General features: G+C 42.6%; 1 protein-coding gene across 1 annotated transcript in view; it reads right to left on the bottom strand.

Moving 5' to 3' along the window:
- Nucleotides 1-21,607, bottom strand: part of ERBB4 (erb-b2 receptor tyrosine kinase 4) — a 466,745-nt gene that overhangs the window by 8,392 nt on the left and 436,746 nt on the right. The window contains exons 22-26 of the mRNA XM_058028496.1: nt 19,903-19,978; nt 17,770-17,916; nt 15,807-15,904; nt 15,162-15,332; nt 2,071-2,362 (exon numbers count right to left, since the gene is read on the bottom strand). Coding sequence (XP_057884479.1) covers nt 2,071-2,362; nt 15,162-15,332; nt 15,807-15,904; nt 17,770-17,916; nt 19,903-19,978 — 784 coding nt within the window. The remainder of the gene's footprint in view (nt 1-2,070; nt 2,363-15,161; nt 15,333-15,806; nt 15,905-17,769; nt 17,917-19,902; nt 19,979-21,607) is intronic.

Below are 21,607 nucleotides of genomic sequence, written 5' to 3'. Positions count from 1 at the left end.
AATGTGTACTACAATGATTAGGTTAAAAATCACATACACAAACTTACTATAGCACCCTCCTCCACCTCAGCCATTCCAACTCCAGATGGGATCAGGAGCCAACTACATTGAACACACACTTGTGAAAAATGAAGTTTTCCACACAATATGGGTTAAAACAGACACCTTGGAAGACTGACAGCAGCACTGCCACTGGCCTTTGCTGGTACCACCTGGCTTCTCTGGGCATCCAACCCCCATGTCTGCCAAAAGTGGGAAAGGCCAGGTTGTACACTCCTTCTTTCAGTCTCTTTGCTTCTTTCCTTCCTTCCTTCCTTCTTTCCTTCCAGGCTCCCAACCCAATCTGCAACCAACTCCAAGATAGCCTTTCACTTAAAAATATCAAAAATATTTCAATATTTCAATATTTTGATCAAACACAGTGGCCAGCTAAGCTACAGCTCTTGCTGAGCCACAGCCCATGTGCTCCCCTGGGCTTCCTCTCACTGTATGATCTACAGACCCAAACACACTGAACAACATCTGCCTCTGCAACCTTGGACCTATTAGCAAACCCTCTCCTCTTCAGTCCTTCCATCCAGAAAACTCTATAGGAATCTTAGTTAGGCTCTCTGCACAAAGCCTATCCCCAAGGGCTAACTTTTAAGACAGCTTCATTTCTAACAGAACAATTTGCCTGATTAAAAACCTTCCATCCCTGAAGGACAAAGGGCCTTGAAGCATTATGAAAAAAAGGTTGTACAAATGAGCCCTGAAAAGGGAACAAGAGAGCCTTAGATCAGCTGCAAAATGGGACTTGGAGCAGGCTGCAGTTGCTTCAAATCACTTGCTGTGGATTAACACCCCAATTCCAGCAGCATGGCGCTGCTCAAGGGCTCTGCACATGCCTCCATAGAGTGTCCTGGTGCAAGGGGTCAGCTGGTGTCATCCAGAATGGGGCCAAAACTATTAAAGGCAAAAGTTCAAGACCCAGTGAACACCTTTGAACCCAAAACTGTCACTGAAATGAGCTGAATAGTGGGAACATTTGTTTTTTAGTGATGACAGCCAAGCAGGGCTTTGGTTTGAACCCTGCAGCTGGCATGGAACACACAGTGTGTGGCCACACCGTGACCACCCTGTGTCTGTGCCCAGGGGGTCAGGAAGGAGCTGCTACTGCCACATCCCTGAGGGCTCAGGTGGCTCCTGCAGAAAACTCTGAGGATCCCCAGGGTGCACCTGTATGGGTAGACAAATGTGGGCTCACACTGAGAGTAAATCACTGCAAGGGAGACTCCCACAACTGCCATGGGTCAAGCCCCAGGGTTCCTCTATTCCTGCCTCATGGAATACAGAGGACAAATGGCTTCCAAATTCTTAGCCAACACACTAGTGACTTGTCATTTACATTTGCATTTATTAATTTCTTTAAAGCTAATGCAAAGCTTTGAAAGCACATTAATAATGACACACCCCCTTACATCTAAATGACTGCTATCATTATTTAGAGAGGAAGAAATGAATGAGGGCAAACTGGGAAGTGCAGCACGCTGAGCAGGCACAGATTTAGGCAATCTTCCCCTTGCAGTGATGCTCTCTTTAAAGCACATCTTGTTCTTTCAATCCTAGACTTCTCTTGGGTATAAAATGCCAGCTTGTGTGTATGAGTTCTGTGATAGGTTCAACATGACATTTACCAAGCACAATGCCAAGAATAAGAAGATCAATAAACAAAGCAAAGTTGGGACTATGGCTGGGTGAAGATAGATCCTTTCCTTGGAAATAACTGAAGATTTGTGTTTGGCTAAGAAGGGGGCTTGGCTTTTTTTCATTCCTCTTGTTATTCCTTTAAAAAAAAAAGTAAAAGGGGGACTTACCAGCTTTGACATACTGGCATATTTGAGCATTTTGAAGTAGAAAATAAGGGAGAGAAAACCAAATCCCCATGTAAAGGAATATTATCCTAGTCAGAATGCATCAACTTGATAGGTAACTAAATAAAACCATTTTTGATGAAAAGCTGCTGATGTAAAAAGAGAAGAAATGCAGCCAGGCTAGACCAGGAGGCTCTCTGGAAAGGCAACACTTTACCTGTTTTAGGTTTGTCTCTCATCGGTGTCATGTACCCGTCCTCATCCAGCTCTCCCCGCACGACGCGCTCGGGAATGAAGACAGTGGGGTCGGCGCTGTACCTCTGGGTGCTGCTGTCCTCCTTTGCCAGGGTTGCCACCTGCTTCTGCATCGTGCCATTGCAGCAAGAGTCTTCAAAGATCTCTGCTGTGGCCCCTTGAGCAGCTGGGGCTTCTGGAATGATGCAGCCCGGAGCCCTGTACGGCATTGGCACGTCGGCAGTGTAGCCGCCATCCCGGTACACAAACTGGTTCTGTTGGAACAAAGGACACACAGCATGGGAAAGGAGGATCCTGAGGGGAGAAACTTCAACAGCAAGTCATGGCTGAGCCTTCTGTGCTGGCCCTGCCCATCCTGAGCTTCCAGGCTTCCACAAAGCATCCATCTGCCCAGCGGTGCTCAGGGGATTGAAATGGGGCAGGAAAACTTGTCTCTTACTTGGCACATGGAGGCTGCACACACACAGCTGCAGCAGGTGAAGGTGGTGTTTCCTCTTCTATTACTCTGGCAACCTCCCCTGACTTCTGATCAAAGCCCTTTAAACCTTGAGAAATCTCCTCCTGACTTGGAGGAAACCACTATCCACTCTGTTTATTCTGGGGTGATATTTTGAGTGTGTCCTGTGGTGGGAATCATGGGGTCACCCACACCATGTGTAATTCCATCAGGAAGTGCATTTCAGGCTGGTGAACTGTGTTTGTATTGGCACCTCAACTCAATGGTTTAACTCAACTTATCATTTTGCTTATCAGCACAGACTTGCAAGGGACTTTCAACATCATGACCTACAGACAGGAAGGAAATATGTACAGATCCATCCAAGCCTTTCACCTAAATGCTTTTTCAGAAAAGTTGTCAGAGTTTTGGATGTGGCTCCCTAGAGTTTGCACACGAATCCACAGATCTTAACTATTTGATTCCTTCTATAAACACTTCATTACCTGGTTTTGAGTCATTTATGCAGGAAAAAGGAGTTTGAAAAAGAAAAAGAAACGGTGAAGAAAGAAGGAAAGCCTGAAGGATGAAGGCTGAATGTGAGATACTTACTCCTGACATAGGGGTGTAGGCAGGAGGAGGGCTGTGTCCAATTTCACTCTAATAGGAAAGAAAAATGGATGATGGATACATAACAAGAGGCCACATGAATGAAACAAGTCACATGAACTGTATGAGCTGATTGGGAGAAACATGCACATCAGTCAGGCTTCCTAACTGGACCCAAAATTCAAATTCAGTCAGGGCAAATGCCTCACCCAGTGTGTCTTAGAAAAGCAAGTCTTTTGCCAATAAGCTTGACTTCTGCACATGGGGCTCTTCCCCTCTGCCAGTAAAAGTTTAGAAAATTAGCAGCTTAAACAAATTCTGTTCCAGGATGGCATTGTGTGTCTGTGGGCTCTGCTCCACCCTCAGCACAATAGACTAAACCCATTTTCCTATCTTTATCTCTTCTTGGCTGTGACTCTAATATTTAAATACATCCTCTGCAACTATAACACCACAGTAACAGGCCCTCTGAGCACATCCCTGTCCCAAGATGGCAGCAGACAATGGACTGCCATTAATGTGTTTATTGCTATTTTTGCTGACAAGAGCCTTTCCAGTCAGTGGCCTGCCAACCAAGATCACTATAATTGTGTTTTTTCATGCCTCCCCTTTAGTGCTGTACTAAACATATCTGTCTTGCAACACCCCTTACCACAGAACCTTACACATGGCTCTCCACCACTGCTGTCTGCACTTTTTTTTACTTCTTTACTGTTTTTCCCCATTTTCCCTGTGGCCACTGCTCCATTAGAACAGGAGGCAAAGAAAACAACTGTGGTGCCACTGAGTTGGCTTGAAAATTTAATATAAAAAATTTATTACAAAAAATTAATATAAGTGTTTAAGTGTGCTTAAATTGACTGGTAATTGCAATGTGAGGTCATAATTTTGTAGGCTTCCAAGATTACCCTCAGACAACTCTTACTGGTCAGGACATGAATCACACTGTGAGAAGAAAATATGTTTGGATTTTACCAGGTAAAACATTTTTTTTTGTATGTGAAATGCAATTTACTTTGTTGATTTTTGCTGGGGTGGAGGGGTATGCGGGTGCTGTTTTTGCATTTTAAATACTATCTTGAAAAAAGCAGGTGTTGCTTTACTGAAAAGCTCTAGAATTTTGAATTTCTGATTCTAAAAGTCTCACTGGAATTATCATCTCTGCCTTTTTGAGATAGACATTAGTGGCTGGTTGCTCGAGGACCTCAATACATACTTAAGAAGTCTCAGCTTGTATACTAAAAAAAAAATCAATCCCAGCTCCCTTTTGATGCTGTAATGTGAGTTATACATTGACAGGGGAACTCATCACACTCCAGAAGGAGCCTCACTTCTTTAGCTGCCCACGAGCAGCCGTCCCCAAAATGCCCAAGATTTCATTCTGTACACCACATGATTGAATTTTAGGCAAAAACATGACCACACATAGAAGGAATAAAATCCAAGAAAATGTCTCCTAAAGCCTTTTTCCAAGGCCCTCTGGTACAAAATACCAATGACACATCAGCTGTTATAACAGCCAATATTTGTGTAAAATGAGCCCTGATCCAAGAGTGGTAAATAACATTTCTGTGAATATTGGCTTGTGTTATTGCTTTCTATTCATTAATTTCATTTTCCAATTCCTTGCTTCTAAAATCTCCTGAAGGTAAATATCTCCTCCTTTATAGCAGGGACATAATATATTCTGGCTGAATCTTAAACTGCAATGAAATCAAAGCTTTGTTGTGTCCAGCCCCCTTGCTGCTGCAAGCTGGTTTTCCTGGCCAGCCACAGAAATGTTGACAGGGTTGTGCAATCACTGCTGTTCCTTGCTCTCAAGCAGCTTGCTAAACTCACAGGACCGAAAGATTTCTCTCTGCTGAAGGCAAGGCTTTGCCAGCATGAATGAACACACACGTTTGAGCCCACTCTGATACTGCTCAAAGTGCATAAACCCAGCTCCCTCCTCCTCTCCTTCACAAAAAAGCACCAAACAGGAGTAAAACACTCCAGCCTTGCCACTGGGATGCTGTTCAGGGGCATCCTGTGCTCCAGGCCTCAGGCAACTCAATAATTATCTGCTTTGAGCAAAAACTGGCAACACTTTGTACCACTCATCAGTCCTGGGCTGTGTGCCCCCAGAAACAACTCCCTCTCCTCCTTCCCCTAGAAACTCCTGCCCTAATTTCAAACCAAGGGAGTATCCAGGCTCCAGTCACCAAAGCAAAGCATCCTAAGATAAGAGACCTTGCTGCAAGCACCACAATTTCTGATTTATGGGAGTGGATCTGAAGAATATTTGGGATGATCTGATGGGGCTGCAGGCAGAACACACAATGCAGAGTGTCCCCCTAGCCCCCAAGCAAATTCCAAAGTAGCAACCTGGTATTTTACAACTGATCCAAACTGAAATTCAAATAGGAAAGACCATTCCAGGAGAATTCCAAGCAAATTTCAAGAGAGTAGCCTGGTATTTTACAACTGGTCCAAACTGAAATTCAAATAGGAAAGATCATTCCAGGAGAACAGCCACCTCTGCTTGGCTGCAGTCCTGCTTCCACAGAATTTGCAGATTTCTCTGCCCTGCTCCAGACAGCAAATATTTCTGAGATGAAAACCAAAGGGAAAAGCACACACCATGAGATCACTGTGCAATGTTCAATAGAAATGGAATGCTGTTTGTGCAGTAATTGCTGGAAGGCTTTGCAGACCTCTGGGTGTTTCTGGTCCCAGCCCCTGCTCAGAGGAAGGCCATATATAAATAGAAATATAAATAGAAAGGATTTGACACTGGTCTGTTAAGGTTCAAGCATGTCCATCCCTACAGCTCACAGCACCTGACACAAGCCTGGCATTCCCTGGCCATAAAGTTGGGGATGGGGGAATCTTTATGGGAAATTATGACATCCCAGCCCCTTTTCCAGCAGTACCTTTTCTCAGAATATGTCACATGTTTAACTTAAATGTTGACCACAAGTATAGAAGCATCAGTTTGCTCCAGTCTCCAACAACAGCTGCTTTCACCATTGAGACACAAAACATCCAGCTTAGATCAGTGAGGGAAGAATAAAAAAAAGAAAGAAAGATTCAGTCTTTTTCTACATCTTAAGTCCTTTTCTACATGTAGGTTTTTTCTGGTTGCTGTTTGCCAGAGGACAGATAGGATTTGCAGGCAGCCTGGGCTGTATCTCAGCTCCCATAGGCTGAGATATGCCAGCCCACGTCCTGGCAGAATGGGGGGTTTGAGACATCCCTGAACCTGTCCAGAGTCAGTCTGGGTGTTTCACTGACCCCTGGTTCAGCTCAGTTCTAACTTCTTAGCTTCAGATAACTCATCACCACCTTCTCTTGCACCATTTTCTCTCATAACTGCCTGTTTTCATACTTAACTCTTTTAGAACAGTCCATATGGATTGGGACACCCAAATTGCCTTCTAGGATTAATTTAGTCTGGACTGTGAACAGTAAATGGCATACATCACAAACAAATCTTGGCATGGGAAACAACATACCCATACACAGCACAGAGAATTTCCTGTGCTGTTGCTGGAAAATCCCAGATAACAACCATATATTTTCAGTCTAACACTTCACCAAGTAGAGAAGTCAAAGATGACAACCCCACTAATGAAAATAATCTTTGAAGAGATGCCCAATTTGGGCACAAAACTCAGTATCCAGCTACACTGACAGGAAAAGGTAGGGGAAATGTTTTTCTGTAGCCTCCTCTCTTTGAGCCTGATGTCCAGGCTGGAAATAAAAGCATTCTGCTGCTGGAACCAAAGGCTTGGAAACCCAGCTGTTCTCTGGAGCTCAGAAACCTGCATCCATCCTCCACCCTACCTTCAGAGGGGCTGGCAAATGGATTTCAGCTGGCACAATCTGCACTTTGATCTAAGCACGACACAGGAATGGAGATGCAAGGATTCCCTTTGCCTTTCACTCTGTGTTAATGCATCTGAGTGTCAGACAGAGAGCAGAGCAGGAGCAGAGACAGCTGGCATTGCCTCTCTTTTCCTTCCAATCTCCTTGACTCCCCCATCCTTCCTGTCACCCATGACTAGCTTTCTGTCACTCTCTTCTTTAATACACTCTCCAAGACACTTTGCAGTAATGGCACCTTTTAGCACTGAGCCAATTCCCCATGATTTGAGAGGGATGAGATGCCACTTCCCACCTGTTCCAACAATTCCCTGTGGGACAGAGGGGTCAGCACTGCTCTTGCTCTGTCCAAAACACAGGACCAGCAGCATCTTCTTTTCTGTACAAACCTCAAGCTTCAAATCCCAAAACAGGGAAAGGATGGAGAATAAGACCAAAACCACAACACACCCATGATTTTTTTGATTGTGACATGGAAGACAAAAAATAAAAAAAGAAGAAAGGCACAAAAGAAAGTTGATGAGCGATGCTGGGAGCAGCAGCAGCCCCCTCCTAGTGCATGCTGCACTGCCATCTTCCCCAGCCTTTTTTATACAGTAATCAAAGGATATTCTGAGCCTCTCAAAATGCCATCAACCCTCATTGAGAATGAAATAGAGCACATCTCCATCGAAGCCTTTACAGCAGTAATCATTGCCACATGCTGGCCTGAACAGGGAGCTTTTACAGACAAAGATGAGTTTTAAAAATAAAATAAAAAAGCCTTCCTAAAATCTGAATAGAAACTTGATGATAATCTCCCAATTTTATTATGCAAGGGGGAAAAGAAACCCATAATTGTGCACTCTTGGTCTCTTAAAGCAAAGAATAGGCTTCTTGATGAAATGCTGAGTTGATTTAGAGCAGGGCTGAGGTTCTGGTGGCAATAATAGTCTAAAAGAACTAACCATCCAGCTGATTTGGATAAAATAATCATTTTTCAACATTCTAAATCTACACTTCATCTGTGCCTCCTCCCACTTCTCCCAACTGCATCTTTTGGAGAGTCTTTTTATAGCTTTGAAAATTATTTTCCCCTCCCCTCCCGCAGCATTCAACAAGAAAGGCAGACTCTTTACTCTGGCTAACAAAGGGGGTTTTTAGGCTGTGCTGGCATTTAGCTCCATTGCATCTATGTTTAGAGAGTACAGTATTTAGTATTTATTTTACAGGATGCTCTCTAGTCCTCCTGCCACCTGGAGTCCTCCCAAAGCATTATCCCAGGAGTCCCACTGCCCTGGGACACGGAGCCCTCTCCACCTTGGGGACCAGACTGGTGTTTAAGTTGTTAAGCTGTAACTCCCTGCAGCTCAGCTTGGTGCACTTGCAAATCAGGCCCCCTGGTATTTTTCAGGTGCTTTTACTATTTTAAGAAAACCACAAATAGTGTTCCTCACAAATGGATATTTTCCACTAACAATTTCTGCTTCACATCTTGTCACAAAAGAAAAAATTTTCTCCCGGCTCTCATAATTATTTCCTGACTCTCAGTCCACTTTTCCATCTACTGAATTATGCAGAGTTGTTTAGCTTGCTGTTTTCTAAGAATGCCTCATCAGTGCAGTGTAAAAATATTTATTACTTACTCTTTTTGTATCTATTGACTTTTTCTTTTCAGGATAGAAAAGAAAATGGATCAGCTGTGAGCTCTCTTTACTGTTAACACAGCCAGCAGCTATTCATGGATTAAGCAGATGCTGCCTGATTTTAAACCAGTTTATATTAAAGCTCAATGAATTTACATGTCACACATCAAAGATGGAAGAATGTACAGCTCCAGCCTCTCCCACCAGTTCCACTGAGCCTGCAGAAGGTACTGTGGGTGGTGGTTTTGTTTTAAATCCATTTTAAAATTTGTAGAAGCCAAAATACCATCCAGTTCTTTAGCAAAGTCTCTAACTCTTTATGCCTTTTAACTCTTTATCCTCTTCTCTGACTCTAAACTATATGCCTGAATACAGCAGCCTGACTGTGACAGAAAACAGCTAATGCATTAAAATAACTCCTGTTTTAAGGCATTTCCCTGCAAAATCATGAGTTAATTTGACCAGTTGGTCCTGATAATCAGTTCAGGCTGAGAAGAGTTTACTCCTTGAGAGATCTCACTGATTTCAGCCAGCCTGGCTGCAAAGCAAGAAACTAATTGCAATAAAGCACTTTCAAAGTATTCTCTCTGAAGACCCAGGAATTATCTATTCCATTTGAGTCCTCCATAGGAATTTTTTCTGCCTTTCTCCTCTAGCAAGACCAGCACATTTTAAAAAGCACATATTTAAATAAAAGGCATTTAAATACCTGTTCTAGATACACCTATTTTTTATGAAGCTTTCCTTTTTTATGGAAAATATTAAGACCAAAATAATTTCTCATGTAATATATTTTAATAGTGTATTTCTGCATGCTTATTCTCAGTACCTCTTCACCCTGAGCAATGAAATTAGAATTAGTCTGGGTTCACCTCCTGCTTTTCATGGACAAGGTTGGCCTGGTGCTAGCCACACTTTCAACAAAGACTACAAACAGAAGAATTTTCCAGAAGAAAAAAGGAAAAAGTAAAAATACTTGTGGTGGTGTGCCAGACACCAACTAAACACTAACAGCTCTGGGGAAGTGCTTAATGCAAAAGGCAGAGCAGAACAGAATGTCACTAAAACTTAGGAAAGCAGAAAATGGGAATTGGAGCTCTTGAAAGGGGGCTTGGTGGTCTTTCAGAATTACCCTAAATGTCTGAAGGCAGTAAATTGCTGAGACTCTCCTAGGGAAATACACAAAATGGAGTGTTTAGCAAAAGACATGCAGAAGGGCTTCATACAAACTTCTCCAAGTAATCATGCAGTTCTAAAGAAGCAAGAGAGCTGATCTGGAGTTACTCAGTGTAATCATCTGAAACACTGTGAAATGCTTTGAATCAATGTCTAGTTCATTTACAAGACCATCTGTTCTGGCATTGGAGATTTTATTCCCACACTTGCATAAGGAAGTGACAGAGGCAAAATAAATGACTACTAAGATTTGCAGGAAGTGTTTGATCACCTTTTAAGGAGCAGCAATTAAAGAAAAGGGATAGAAATAACTGAAGAAGACCACAACCTGACAGACTGCCATAAGAGGTACCAAATTAGGGGATGTTTTGGTCATATTATTTTTGGGAAGATTCTGAAGAAGCAGAAAGGTGGCAAACTTTTCTTTTTTGAAAAAGAAATGATTTGGGCAGGAACACCTAATTTCCTTCTCTTACAGGAAAAGCAATGGGAGCAGGTGCTGCTAAACCCTGGACACAAGAGGAACCATGGTGAAGCCACAACTCCCTCCTGGCTTTGCCAAGGGGCAAGGATGCTGCACTACCACACCTAAGGCCACACCAGGTCCTGCTCAGAGAGCTGAAAATTGGCTCCCAGTATCCCCCAGGCTGCTTTAGCCAAGCAGGACAATCTCCATGGACAGATGGATTAGACATCTCTGAAAAAAAATAAAAATTGCTTGATATTTAATTGCAGGGTTGGCAATTGGTGCTTCCATGATGTACAGTGCTTGGAACAAAATTACAGGGACAGCATCAATAAACACTATAGATAAACACTATAGACAGTTTTCATCAGGAATAAGCCAAGGATTTAGAGCAAAAAGCATTGTGGGGCACACAGAGTGTTTGCTGTATTAGCATTATCTCTGCACACACAGGACAGCACTCGTTACAAATACCTGAATGAATCATCTAATGGATGGGAATGCAGGACACTTGAGCACTAGCTGGGGTCCTGTGCTCATGGAAACACTGCTGAGGATTCAGCTTATCTCTCAGAAGCACTGGGCTTCTAAAACTCTGTTTTACTGGAGTATCTCTGGACAGTGGAAAACAAAAACTGGAAAAAGCCAGAGACAAAATTGCAGCGGAAGAGTTTCAGATCCAATTGAAATGAATTCAATTTATGAATGAAAGAATGAAAGAATTCAATTTAGCTTAGGATGCTAATTTTTATTTAAAAGCTGGATTTCACAAGAGAGGCCAGGGTCAGAGCCTGTGCCAGCAGCACAGGTAAGTCCCAAGGACATGCCAGCAGGGAGCCAGCATGGATGTGATGGAAATGCTGGAGCTGTGTCTGAACCTTGCAGCTTCAAAAATCTCTGTAACCCTTGGAGGAGGAAGGATGTGAGACTTTCTCGGGAGATGGCAACTTCCCAGAAGCCTTCCCTCTCTCCAGTCTTCTATCCAGGGGCTGCAGCACTGCAGTGTTAATGCACATCCAAACAGCTCTTTTCTTCCCATGGGTGGGAGTGTTTTACACTCTTTCTTTGGTGCCTCTCCCACCAAAAAGCTGCAAAGATTTAGACCTGAGACCACCATAGGGCTTTCCTGAGAAAGTAAATGCTCCTGTTCTTCCTTTGTTCCTTTGTGGGAATCAGAAAACACAAACTTCTACAGACATTGAAGAGTTCAATCTGCAGCCTTGGAAGGGGCTTAGATTGATGTAAAATAAGCTACACAGACATTAAGTAGAAAAATCAAACTTATGTTCCTATAGTTGTAAGTAAGAATATACCTTAAGTAAGAAACTGTATTATAAGATAGTGAAGGGTTTATAATGTAGAGGTGTGATTGTACAGAGTAGAAGAGAGTTCTAAGAACTCAGAATTTTCTTGTACTTATAGTTCTTAGAGAGTATTATAAGTACAAGAAAGTTCTAACTTCTAAGAGTTTAGAAGTTATAACTGAAACGTGTATAAGTGTAACAAAAGCCTATTAGACAAAAGTACCCACAGTACAGTAGAAATAAGTAAAGGTGATAGATTAGAAAAGCAAAATACACCTTGTGGCAACTGTTCATTAGATTAGAAAGTTCTATATTGTCTTGTAACAAAGAACTTGTGCCTACTTTGAGCTGTGGCTGACTGCTTGCTCCTTTAAAATCTCACAGCCTCTGAGACTGATGTTTATCTGAGCAATAAATGGTTCTCAGCCCAAAAACAGTCCCATCCCTTCATTACTAGCAGCAATGATGATATTCCTTGACTTCAAAGCCTATGTTTGTGATCCCCTTGCTTTCCTCCTGCCCACCTCTGTCCCCAAGGAGCTGTACTGATGAGCATTCAACCAGAGCTGCCAGCACAGAGAAGGAGCACAGTGCCCTGATGGACCCCTTGGCCACTAAACCTGCACTGGAGCAGCTAAGGTAGGAAATAGAGTATTTTCATGCTTCTTATTCCCTGAAAATGACATGGAGATCATGCAGCTCTTGTCTGTGTGCTTTCCTTCACCAAGCTGCTCTCAATCTCCCCATAAATGCAATTTGCCAGACACAGTGAACACAAGCTTCCTAAGCTGTATCCTTTCATTTGGTGTCCATGGCTGCAGCAGCACCATAATGAGTTTGTGCAGTATCAATATGCACAAGCATAAATCAGAGACTATCCAAAGGAAACACTCAGACAGACTCAGACAAGTGCAGATACAGAGCTCTGACAGCATTTCACTTCCATGTGACTCCTGCAGCTGACATCCATCTGTACTGGGCCATGCAGAGCAGATGCACTATTACCTTAAAGGGGGGATTGTCTTATGTTTAAATCAATCTTCACTAAAAGAATAGTGAATGTACTGAGAAACTGCTTTACAAAGGCAGCAGAAATGTATGTGGATTTCTGCACACAGGTATTGCCTCCAGAAAACACCTCTGCAGAGGAAACCAGGAGTGCAGGGCTTCCAGCTCAGCCCTCTCTGACCTCTCTGTCTGATCTGGGTCAGGCAGCTTGGCTCACAAACTGCAGACTTTTGGCAAAAGGTAATTCCAGCTTTGTTTAAATGTTAGATTGTTGTACAATGCCAGAGAAAAACTCCCAGCAAGTTACTGAAAAGAGGATACAGTCTTGCTACTGTCATTAAATTGAATTGCAAAGCAAAGCTCCCACTGTCTTTAGTGGTACAAGATCACAGTTTCAAACCAAGATGAGAAATTGTGAGCTGAGGAAAGGAGATGTCATGTCAAGAATGTGATGGAGTCTCTCTGTATGGCAAAAATGAGGCCTGGGGTCTCTTTCTGCAGCTCTGCTGAGTTCAAGATCACATGTGTGCAAGCAGCTGAAATGATGTGCTTTGAAGCTGGGAAAAGGCTTTGTGAAAGTTATTTAAATTTTCATGTGATAACACCACCACCACCACTAATGATAATATTTGAAATAAATGCCCGTGTTTTCATTCCAGGAATATCCCAGTGACCATGCTGGCTGCCCAAATAACATGCTGTAAATAAAGCTTTCAGAATATGAACTCTAGGATTTTTACTGGAATTCCCTCAGCTCTAGTGGACTCCTCAAGTGCACTGGTACCAAAACAGAGGGCAAAGGGAGCTGTTGAGAAAGCAAGTCCATTTTTCTTTCTCCTTTAAATGTGTCCCAGTGTTTCCAGGAAATATTGGAGTGGGATGACTATAACAAAGGCACTGTGTCAGACCCTGCCCTCTCAGCCTGTGTTGGTGTAAGAGGCAGCACTCCACTGGGGCAAATCAGGCTCCAGTGATTTACATCCCTGTGACACTGAGTGCCTTCCAAGGTAACTGCTGCCCTTCCATTCTTCCTCAGAAGTTGGCAGGAAAGGAAAAAACCTCTCCAGAGACAAACAGTAGTAAACCTGATGTATTTCAGATCACCATCAATTAACTCTTGTAGCCATAAATAGAAAGTTTCTCATTTATTGCTAAATTGTGCATCATCCCTACTTCACTGTCATTCAGTGATGCAGGAGAAATGCTCCATGAATCCAGACATCTCTTTGCAACAATTTCCTCCCAAACTGGCTATTAAGGTCAGATTTTGTCTTCCTTACTCCCAGAAAGCCCAGATTCCCTCAGGAGAGGGTAAGGAGCTTCCTGCAGGTATGGCCGGAGCATGGACACTGGCTCAGGTTGTACACTTGGCTCTTACTCACCTCTTCCCTGTCTCACATGCTGTACTCAGCTCACATCTGGGTGTGAATTTGGAACCACCTCAGCTAAGGATAAGTGTCTAAAAGGTGTCTAAACCATGAGAAAAAGCCAGCAGCATTTCAAAGGGACTATACTTAGTATTTTAACTGTGACTCTGGACCAAAAGGAGGCTGGAGAGAAAACAAGTGCCTGGTTAAAACACACCTGATGGCTGTGTGAATGCCCTCACATGATGAATGCATTTCACCAGCTCTTGGTTATGTGAGAAGGAATGGTAAGTGAAATGTTGAAAGGCTGGAGCCAAGCACAGGAACAGGCAGAGGAGGGAAAACAGATTCCAGACATCTTATTTAGCTCCTCACCAGCAGCAGGGCACAGACATGCAGGACAGGATTCAACACCCCAGAGCTCCCACAGCAGGGCACTGACTACTCTGCAGCTGTCAGGAGTTAGGGGGTAGAGAAAGACACTTCCAGAAAGGAACTTATCCCACTGGAAATGCCCCAGGTAGGCAGCAACGTTCAGTACCAGGAAATGAAGTGTGGGGGAAGAGCTCAGATTGTATCCCTACCCCTCAGCTGGTTGGAGTTCTGTGAGTTCTGTGAATTCCCCTGAACACTCTCTGAAGCCCCCATGTGCAGTGAAGAGCATTTCCTCCCCTGACAGGGAGGGTGCCCAGCTCAGCCTGCCAGCATCTGCCACGAGCTCAGCACAAACACACATTTGGGAAGGGGGGCTTTGAAAACATCACATGCAAACAGGAAAAGGGGCTGGCTTGGAAATCTGCCTCCATTCACAAAAGCTCCATTATCTGCATATTCCAGCTGCCCTCAGTTCCTCCAGTGGCAGCCCTGCCAAGAGAACAGGATGGCAGCACCAGGGCTGTGCACTTCCTGGCCACATCACAGTGCAGATGCAGCCCTGCTTGACTTCAGCAGCCTCAGCTGTGCTTTCAGGACAGGCAGCTCAAGCTGAGCCTTTGTTCACTCAAGGCTGGGCTATTAGTTTAGAATTCACTGAGGCACAATGAACAGGGAGCCCAGTGACAACATTTTTATAGCTACTCTCCTTACAAAGGGAGCCTGTAATTCCCAAGGCAGTGCTGGCCTCTGTTTGACTAGTGTACTTAAATCTCCACCTGTGCTTTTATAATAACCAATATTTTCTGTCAGAGCTTGCTCTTACCCTGTTGGAATCAATTCTTGTCCTGGAGGTGTAGATGGGAGGAGGAATGTTGAAGGCTTGAGGAACAAGATACTCTTCAGCATCCATCATATCTTCCAGGTCTTCCTCATCAAGAAGATTTTGGAAGAACTTGCTGTCATTTGGGCTTGGGAGCTTCATGCGATCATCTCCCTGAACAGATTGCATTGAGAGATGAAAAACATCAAAAGATGGATTCACTTCCCAATGAGAGAATTTCAGCCTTCCTAATGCCCTGGCAGCCAGGCTGCAGGGACCACACATGCTGCTTTGTTTGTTCAAAAGCACTATATCCACATAATTTGTGTGTTTGTTTTGTTGTTTGGTTTTTGTTTTTTTTTTACTGGGAATATGATGACAAGAAGGGAGTAACTGCATGAATCAAGCAAAACCATGGTTTTGGCATTCTTGTGATTGAGCTTTTATTCTTTCCTCTCTCTTTTTCCCATACAAGATCAGTTTCTGACCCAAGTTCTGACATATTTTGTGTAATATCTCAGCTATTTAGGCTCAAATAGGAGGGATGGGGAACAACACTTCAAAACATTCAAAGCCAATGCCCATAAGAGTTGGGTGCTGCAGAAAGAATTGTTTTTCCCTCCCCTGTGATGCTGCAGGGTTGCTCACCTGAATCACCAGGTATCTCTGAGGGTCTCGAGCCATTCTGGAGAATTCAGCAGCCAGCTCCTTGAATTTTGGCCGACTGTCAGCATCAATCATCCAGCCTGGATGAAAGATGAAAAAAAACCATTTAAATGTCAAGGGTGGAAATCATTCTGTTTTTTAAAATGCACAAGTTTGAACTGCTTGATAGCTCTGGCCCAATAAAAAGTTGCAATAAAGAACCCAGAAGAATGGAAAGTTGGAATTCTATAATTCATAAAAGGGGAATCACCTAGTTTTGGTCAGACTAGGTTGTTCCTTACTACATGGAATTTTCCTTTATTTGCTGGGCTCCTCTCTGTCCCGCAGACAGCAACACCACCTTGCAATTTTCTCCACCTTGCACACTTGGATATCAGCCCTGACTGACTTTTATTAAGGATGTGTCTCACCACATGGGACATTTTTGCACTCAACAAAGCTCTTGCACAATTTAATTTCCACACCTCCATGCACAGTACAAGTGTTTTCAGAAGATACTTAATTTACTTCTAGTTGTCCTTTCCTTTTTTTTTTTTTTTTTTTTGCAGGGCTTTTGTGTACAAAGCAAAAGGGAAAGGAGTATATATGATGGATGAGATGTCTGCATGTTAATCTCACTTAAATTAAGCCAGAAATATCAGAGAGATATTTCTAATTCTTTTTAAATTAGAAGCATAACCTTGGAGGATACTGTCATTAGAGGGGGTATCTTCGAGATAAAAAACTTGGAAGAAACCATGTGCAGACTTTTTTCCCCTTTTTTACTAGAGTAAAATATTCATAATTTTTTGTATTGGACTGCAAATGATAAAAAATAATCCTCTCTGTAGCATTTCTTCTATTAATTTTACTTTTTATTATTACTATTTCAATCATCATTCTTGCTACTAACAATAAAACCTTCGTGATTTCTTTCCTCAATATTTGGAAACGGGGTTTCTCCTCACAGCCTTCTCTGGCTGGGTATCCATGTGCCATAATTATTTTTAATCCTATCTTTTTTACATCAGAATCAATTGTCATGGAAATGACAAGGGTTTACAATAACAATCAGACAATTTTGTCTTCAAGAATGTGAGATAACATCTGACAGTAATAAGAGGCTGAGCTAACTGAGCCCTTCATAGCTAACAATTGCAAAACTGCAGAAGATGTGCAGACAGTATTTAAATGGAATTTACAGTATCTTGGGAAGCTTTTGTTTGGTAGCAGCAGCAGCTTGCTCTGTTTCCCAGCTCTGCCAGAGACTACCTATGCAAATGTTCTAAACCAGGGTCCCTCCTGCAGCCAGCACAGAGGTAGCAAAAGTGACAATACCTTACACTTCACCATATGAACATCCTAAACCAAACTGTACTAAAAAATACAAAAAGGATATAGACAGAAAGCTAAAATATAATAATGAAAACTTGTGACTCCTTCCAGAGCCTTGACACAGATTGGCCATGATTGGTCATTAAGTAAAAACAATTCACCTGAAACCAATGAAACAACCACCTGTTAGTAAACTATGTCCAAACACATTCTAAAACATCAAAACACAGCAGAAACAAATCAGATAATTGTTGTTTTCATTTTTCTCTAAGGCTTCTCAACTTCCCAGGAGAAAATCCTGGGCAAAGAGATTTTTCAGATAGAAATATGATGGTGACGATAAGAGGCTGAGCTAACTGGGCCCTTCATAGTTAACAAATGCAAAACTGCAAAAGATGTGCAGACAGTGTTGAAATGGAATTTACAGCATCTTGGGAAACTTTTGTTTGGCAGCAGCTTGCCCTGTTTCCCAGCTCTACCTATGCAAATGTTCTAAATCAGGGTCCCTCTTGCAGCCAGCATAGGGGGATCAAAGGTGTCCATTCCTTACACTTCACCATACAAACATTCTAAACTAAACTATATTAAAAAATACAAAACTACAGGGGTATCAGAAGTGACAATTCCTTACACTTCACCATCACCATATAGACATCAATAGTGCAGATTGGGGGCTGGGGCAGGCGCTCTCCCTTCTCCAGCAGGTCGGGGATCTCTCGAGTTGGAATTCCATCGTATGGCTTCCCACCAAAGGTCATCAGCTCCCAGATGGTCACTCCTAGGCAGAAGACAGAGTGTCAGTGTTTGGGGTCACACTGCTCAGATTCCCTCAGAGCAGAGTAGCCTGGCCTAGTTCTGGACTGCAATCTCTTCTCCATCAGTGCCTGGAAAACTGAAGTTTGGACTGGGGAGACAAAACAAGTGGCTCCTTATGCCTAGTTGCCATCTGGGCTTAAACCATGACAGTCTGCCACTTAAAAACTCTGGAAAATGGTGAAACAGCATTTTGTGGTAATCTTCAAAAGAAATTTCCCCCATTTTTGTTCGTATAAGAAATGGCATGATAAACCTGAGGCACACGAGAAAGGTCTGAGACAAATGAAGGGTGGTAAAGTAAATGGGTGCAATAACAAAAGAATGCATCACACTCTTTTATCAAAAAGGGAAATGAGTGCCTGATGCACTCTATTATTTTAAGAGGAAAAAGCACAGATGTTCCCTAAATCAGAGCATCAATTTCCCACAAAGGTACAGCACTGAGTAACATGAGGTCATTGGCTTTGCCTTGGAAGACATTCACAGCCACTGCTATCATTTTTTCCCTTAAATCACCTCATGGATGTGAGTTTATCATAATGCTGTACTACAAACCCAAGGTTCTCTTTTTGAGAAGCCATAGGATTTGTTTTGGCTTCAGAGCTGGAACTAAAGATCATATATCATAAGTAAAATAATTTGTGCCTGAACAGAATCCTAAATACTCAATATGCTGCTCTCACACTGTTTTGTTTTAACTTTTATTTGAATTGCAAAGGTCATTTTAAGCATGCCTCAGATCGGTACCATATTTTGACAACTGTCATGCTAATGTGAAAAGTGATGGGCAAAATTACCACAGGAGTAAACCACATTTATTTCACCCTCATTCATCTCCTTGCTGATATTAAATAACTATTGTTAATATTGTTAACTACTGTCAATTGTTTACAGTCTTTGTCTTTCTGATTACAGAATGGATTTCTGGATTTCTGGATTTCCTGCAATTAAAATGAAGTTCATAAATGAAGGCATATTTTTTCCTGAGTGATCCAAGGTATGCAGAATTTGAAGAGAAAGAGCAGCTTCACAAGATCAATTGAACTCTCCCAGGCTCTTTTCAGCTGACTAGAGGAGGGCAGCTACCCAGCCACAGCAAACAGTGTCTTTTGCTGCTACCCACAGGTAAAAGTGAGTAATGAATAGAGCTGCACACCCTTTTGCCTCAGAATAATATGGCAACAGGAAATGCAAATAGGACTCCATAGCCCCAGACATTGCTGCAAATTTTCATTTACAAAGGTATACATGATTTTATTAGTAATAGCTGTACCAGATAAACAGGCAGAGACCTCAGCAGATGTGGCAAACAGCTCATCTGAATAACCATTAGCAACCTGAAGGAACACCTCATTTCTCAAATATGACTTTTTCTCTGTGTGTGTAGCTCACCAATCCCCAAGTTAGCTGTGAAATTAAATAGATGCTTGTTCTAGTTAGTTTGGAGAGCTTGTCTCTTCCTTTTCTTTCTCTTGCCATATTTGCTCTGTATTATGACAAATTCCCTTTTATCTGACTCTAGGTAGAGAAAGTCCCATAAGCCTGAAAATGTTTTTTGACATTCATGGCTTTTAGAGTTGAGCTTTTCAAAGACTGCTGAAAATTGTGACCTGCAGCTGTATTTTTATGAATCCATGGCTAAACTGAAAGAGGTCTTCTTCTGTCATAATAATCAGCCAAACTGCTACCAGACCAGAGCTGGAGGCACTCACCCCAGTGGGGAACATCATGATAATATATTTCAGTGAGCAAGGCAGTAACACAGGAGACAGTAACAATTGCTGCTGAGAGTTACACATTTAAAGTAAAAAAAACCCTCAAAACCTGAGGAGCAAATGCCTCTGGAATTAACTCCTTTGAGAAAAAAGATATCTTTAACATACTAACACAACTGGGTTTAATGCTTTTAAAAGACACAACTTTTGAAACTAATCACGTGCAGATTTACCATAGCTCCACACATCACTCTGATGGGTAAATTTCCTGTAGTGTATGCACTCCAGAGCCATCCACTTAATTGGCATCTAGGGAAGGACAAGAGAAATGTAACCTTAGAAATACATTATTAAAACAATACAAACACATCCTGTGTGAATACAACAACTTTTTCTCCCTGTCTCCTTCAATGTGAGATTGAAAAAAAAAAGAGGAAATGGCTGTTCCTGCCCTCTAGAATGGGGTTGTGCCTCATAAAACGTGGAGGTGGGAAAGATGAACCAGTTACCTGCAGAACTTGTGATATTTACTGATTCAGAAGTAATGGAACAACCTGTGGTTTCATCAAACCTTTGTAAAGAGGGACCAGTGCAGAAATTGTATGTAATTCCCTTAGACCTGAAGTGCAGCAGAGAAGGTGGAATGCAGGAGCTTTTATTCCTTAACAGTTTGCAATCTCTGCAATCTGAGATAGCAACACTGCTATCACAACTGCTCTCTGATGAGGCCAGGTTACAATGCAGTGACCACAACATTTCACTGTCCCCGTCATCATCATCATCATCATGGTAAACAGGCAACTAGGAGAATTTGCAGTGCTTTATTGTTAACTCCCAATATTTGTTAGAAACCATCCCAGGAGCCATCCCAGCTCTCTGTATCAGCACAGCAGTGGGAGAAGCTGCTCCCCAAACTAAGTCAGCAGCCCCACGTTCATTCCAGTGCCAGTGAATCTCTTCTGACAGAGAAGGGTGTGCAGGCAAACCAAACCTCATTCCTGCATTCCAGCCCAGCCTCTTGAGTTCCTGTTAAAATGGGATTCATGGTGTTTCCCATTCCTGAGCTGGGCCCAGCAGGCACAGCTGATGCCTCAGGTTTTGGCTTTTATATTTTTCAGATTCTGTGCTGGTTTAGTGTGTAGTTCTGAGCTTTGTGTTAGGGATGGTGAGCTCTCTGCACAGAGCAGGGAGACAAAACAATTCCTTCTCTAGCTGAGGACCAAGGACAAATGATCCAAATTTCAGGCCCAAGAGCATAAACAATGGTGAATTGAAGAGAGAAAAACAAGGATGGGACTTCATGGACAATTAACTCCAATATGCAAATGGACCAGAACTTATAAAAGTGAGAGACCCCGTGACCAGTTGTCCATTTTGTGACCATTTTGGTTCATCTTGGGTGCAGCCCTGGCTGGGCTCTTGTGCTGCCCAAGGTGCATCTATTGAGGGGTTTAATAAATCCCTACTTTATTCTTTAGCCCAGTCTAGTCTTTGTTTTAAGTTAGCCTTTACAAGGCCTCACAGCCTTGCAGTCCATGAATTTCTGAAGGACACCATTTAGGAGATTTTTACCTGGCAGGGACTCCTATGGGTTGCCTCCAGTGTGGAACTATGGAAGAGGTACTGGAATAAACCAAAGGGATGAGTAACTGCAGGCAAAATCTGAACAGATGGTGGGTGTAAAAGCAGAGATGTGTCTTCATTCAAACCCTTATGAAACTACCTTCCATGAAGCTCACTAATGAACATAACCTATAGAGTTAAGGCAAAAATAGCACCTTGTAATAAAGGCTGCCTTAACTCTTGCAAAGACAGTTCATCCTCCCCCACTGCACTCTGCACAAGTGCATTGCTTTCATTCCCATTGGATCCCAGATGTGAACAGGTGCCTGAAGGAGCAAAAATGCCTTGCTCATGATGGGATAACTCAGGTTGGAA

Source organism: Melospiza georgiana, chromosome 7 (assembly GCF_028018845.1).
Source record: "Melospiza georgiana isolate bMelGeo1 chromosome 7, bMelGeo1.pri, whole genome shotgun sequence".
Classification (NCBI taxonomy): domain Eukaryota; kingdom Metazoa; phylum Chordata; class Aves; order Passeriformes; family Passerellidae; genus Melospiza; species Melospiza georgiana.
Note: the sequence above shows the minus strand (reverse complement) of the source record. Positions and strands in the feature narration are given on the sequence as shown.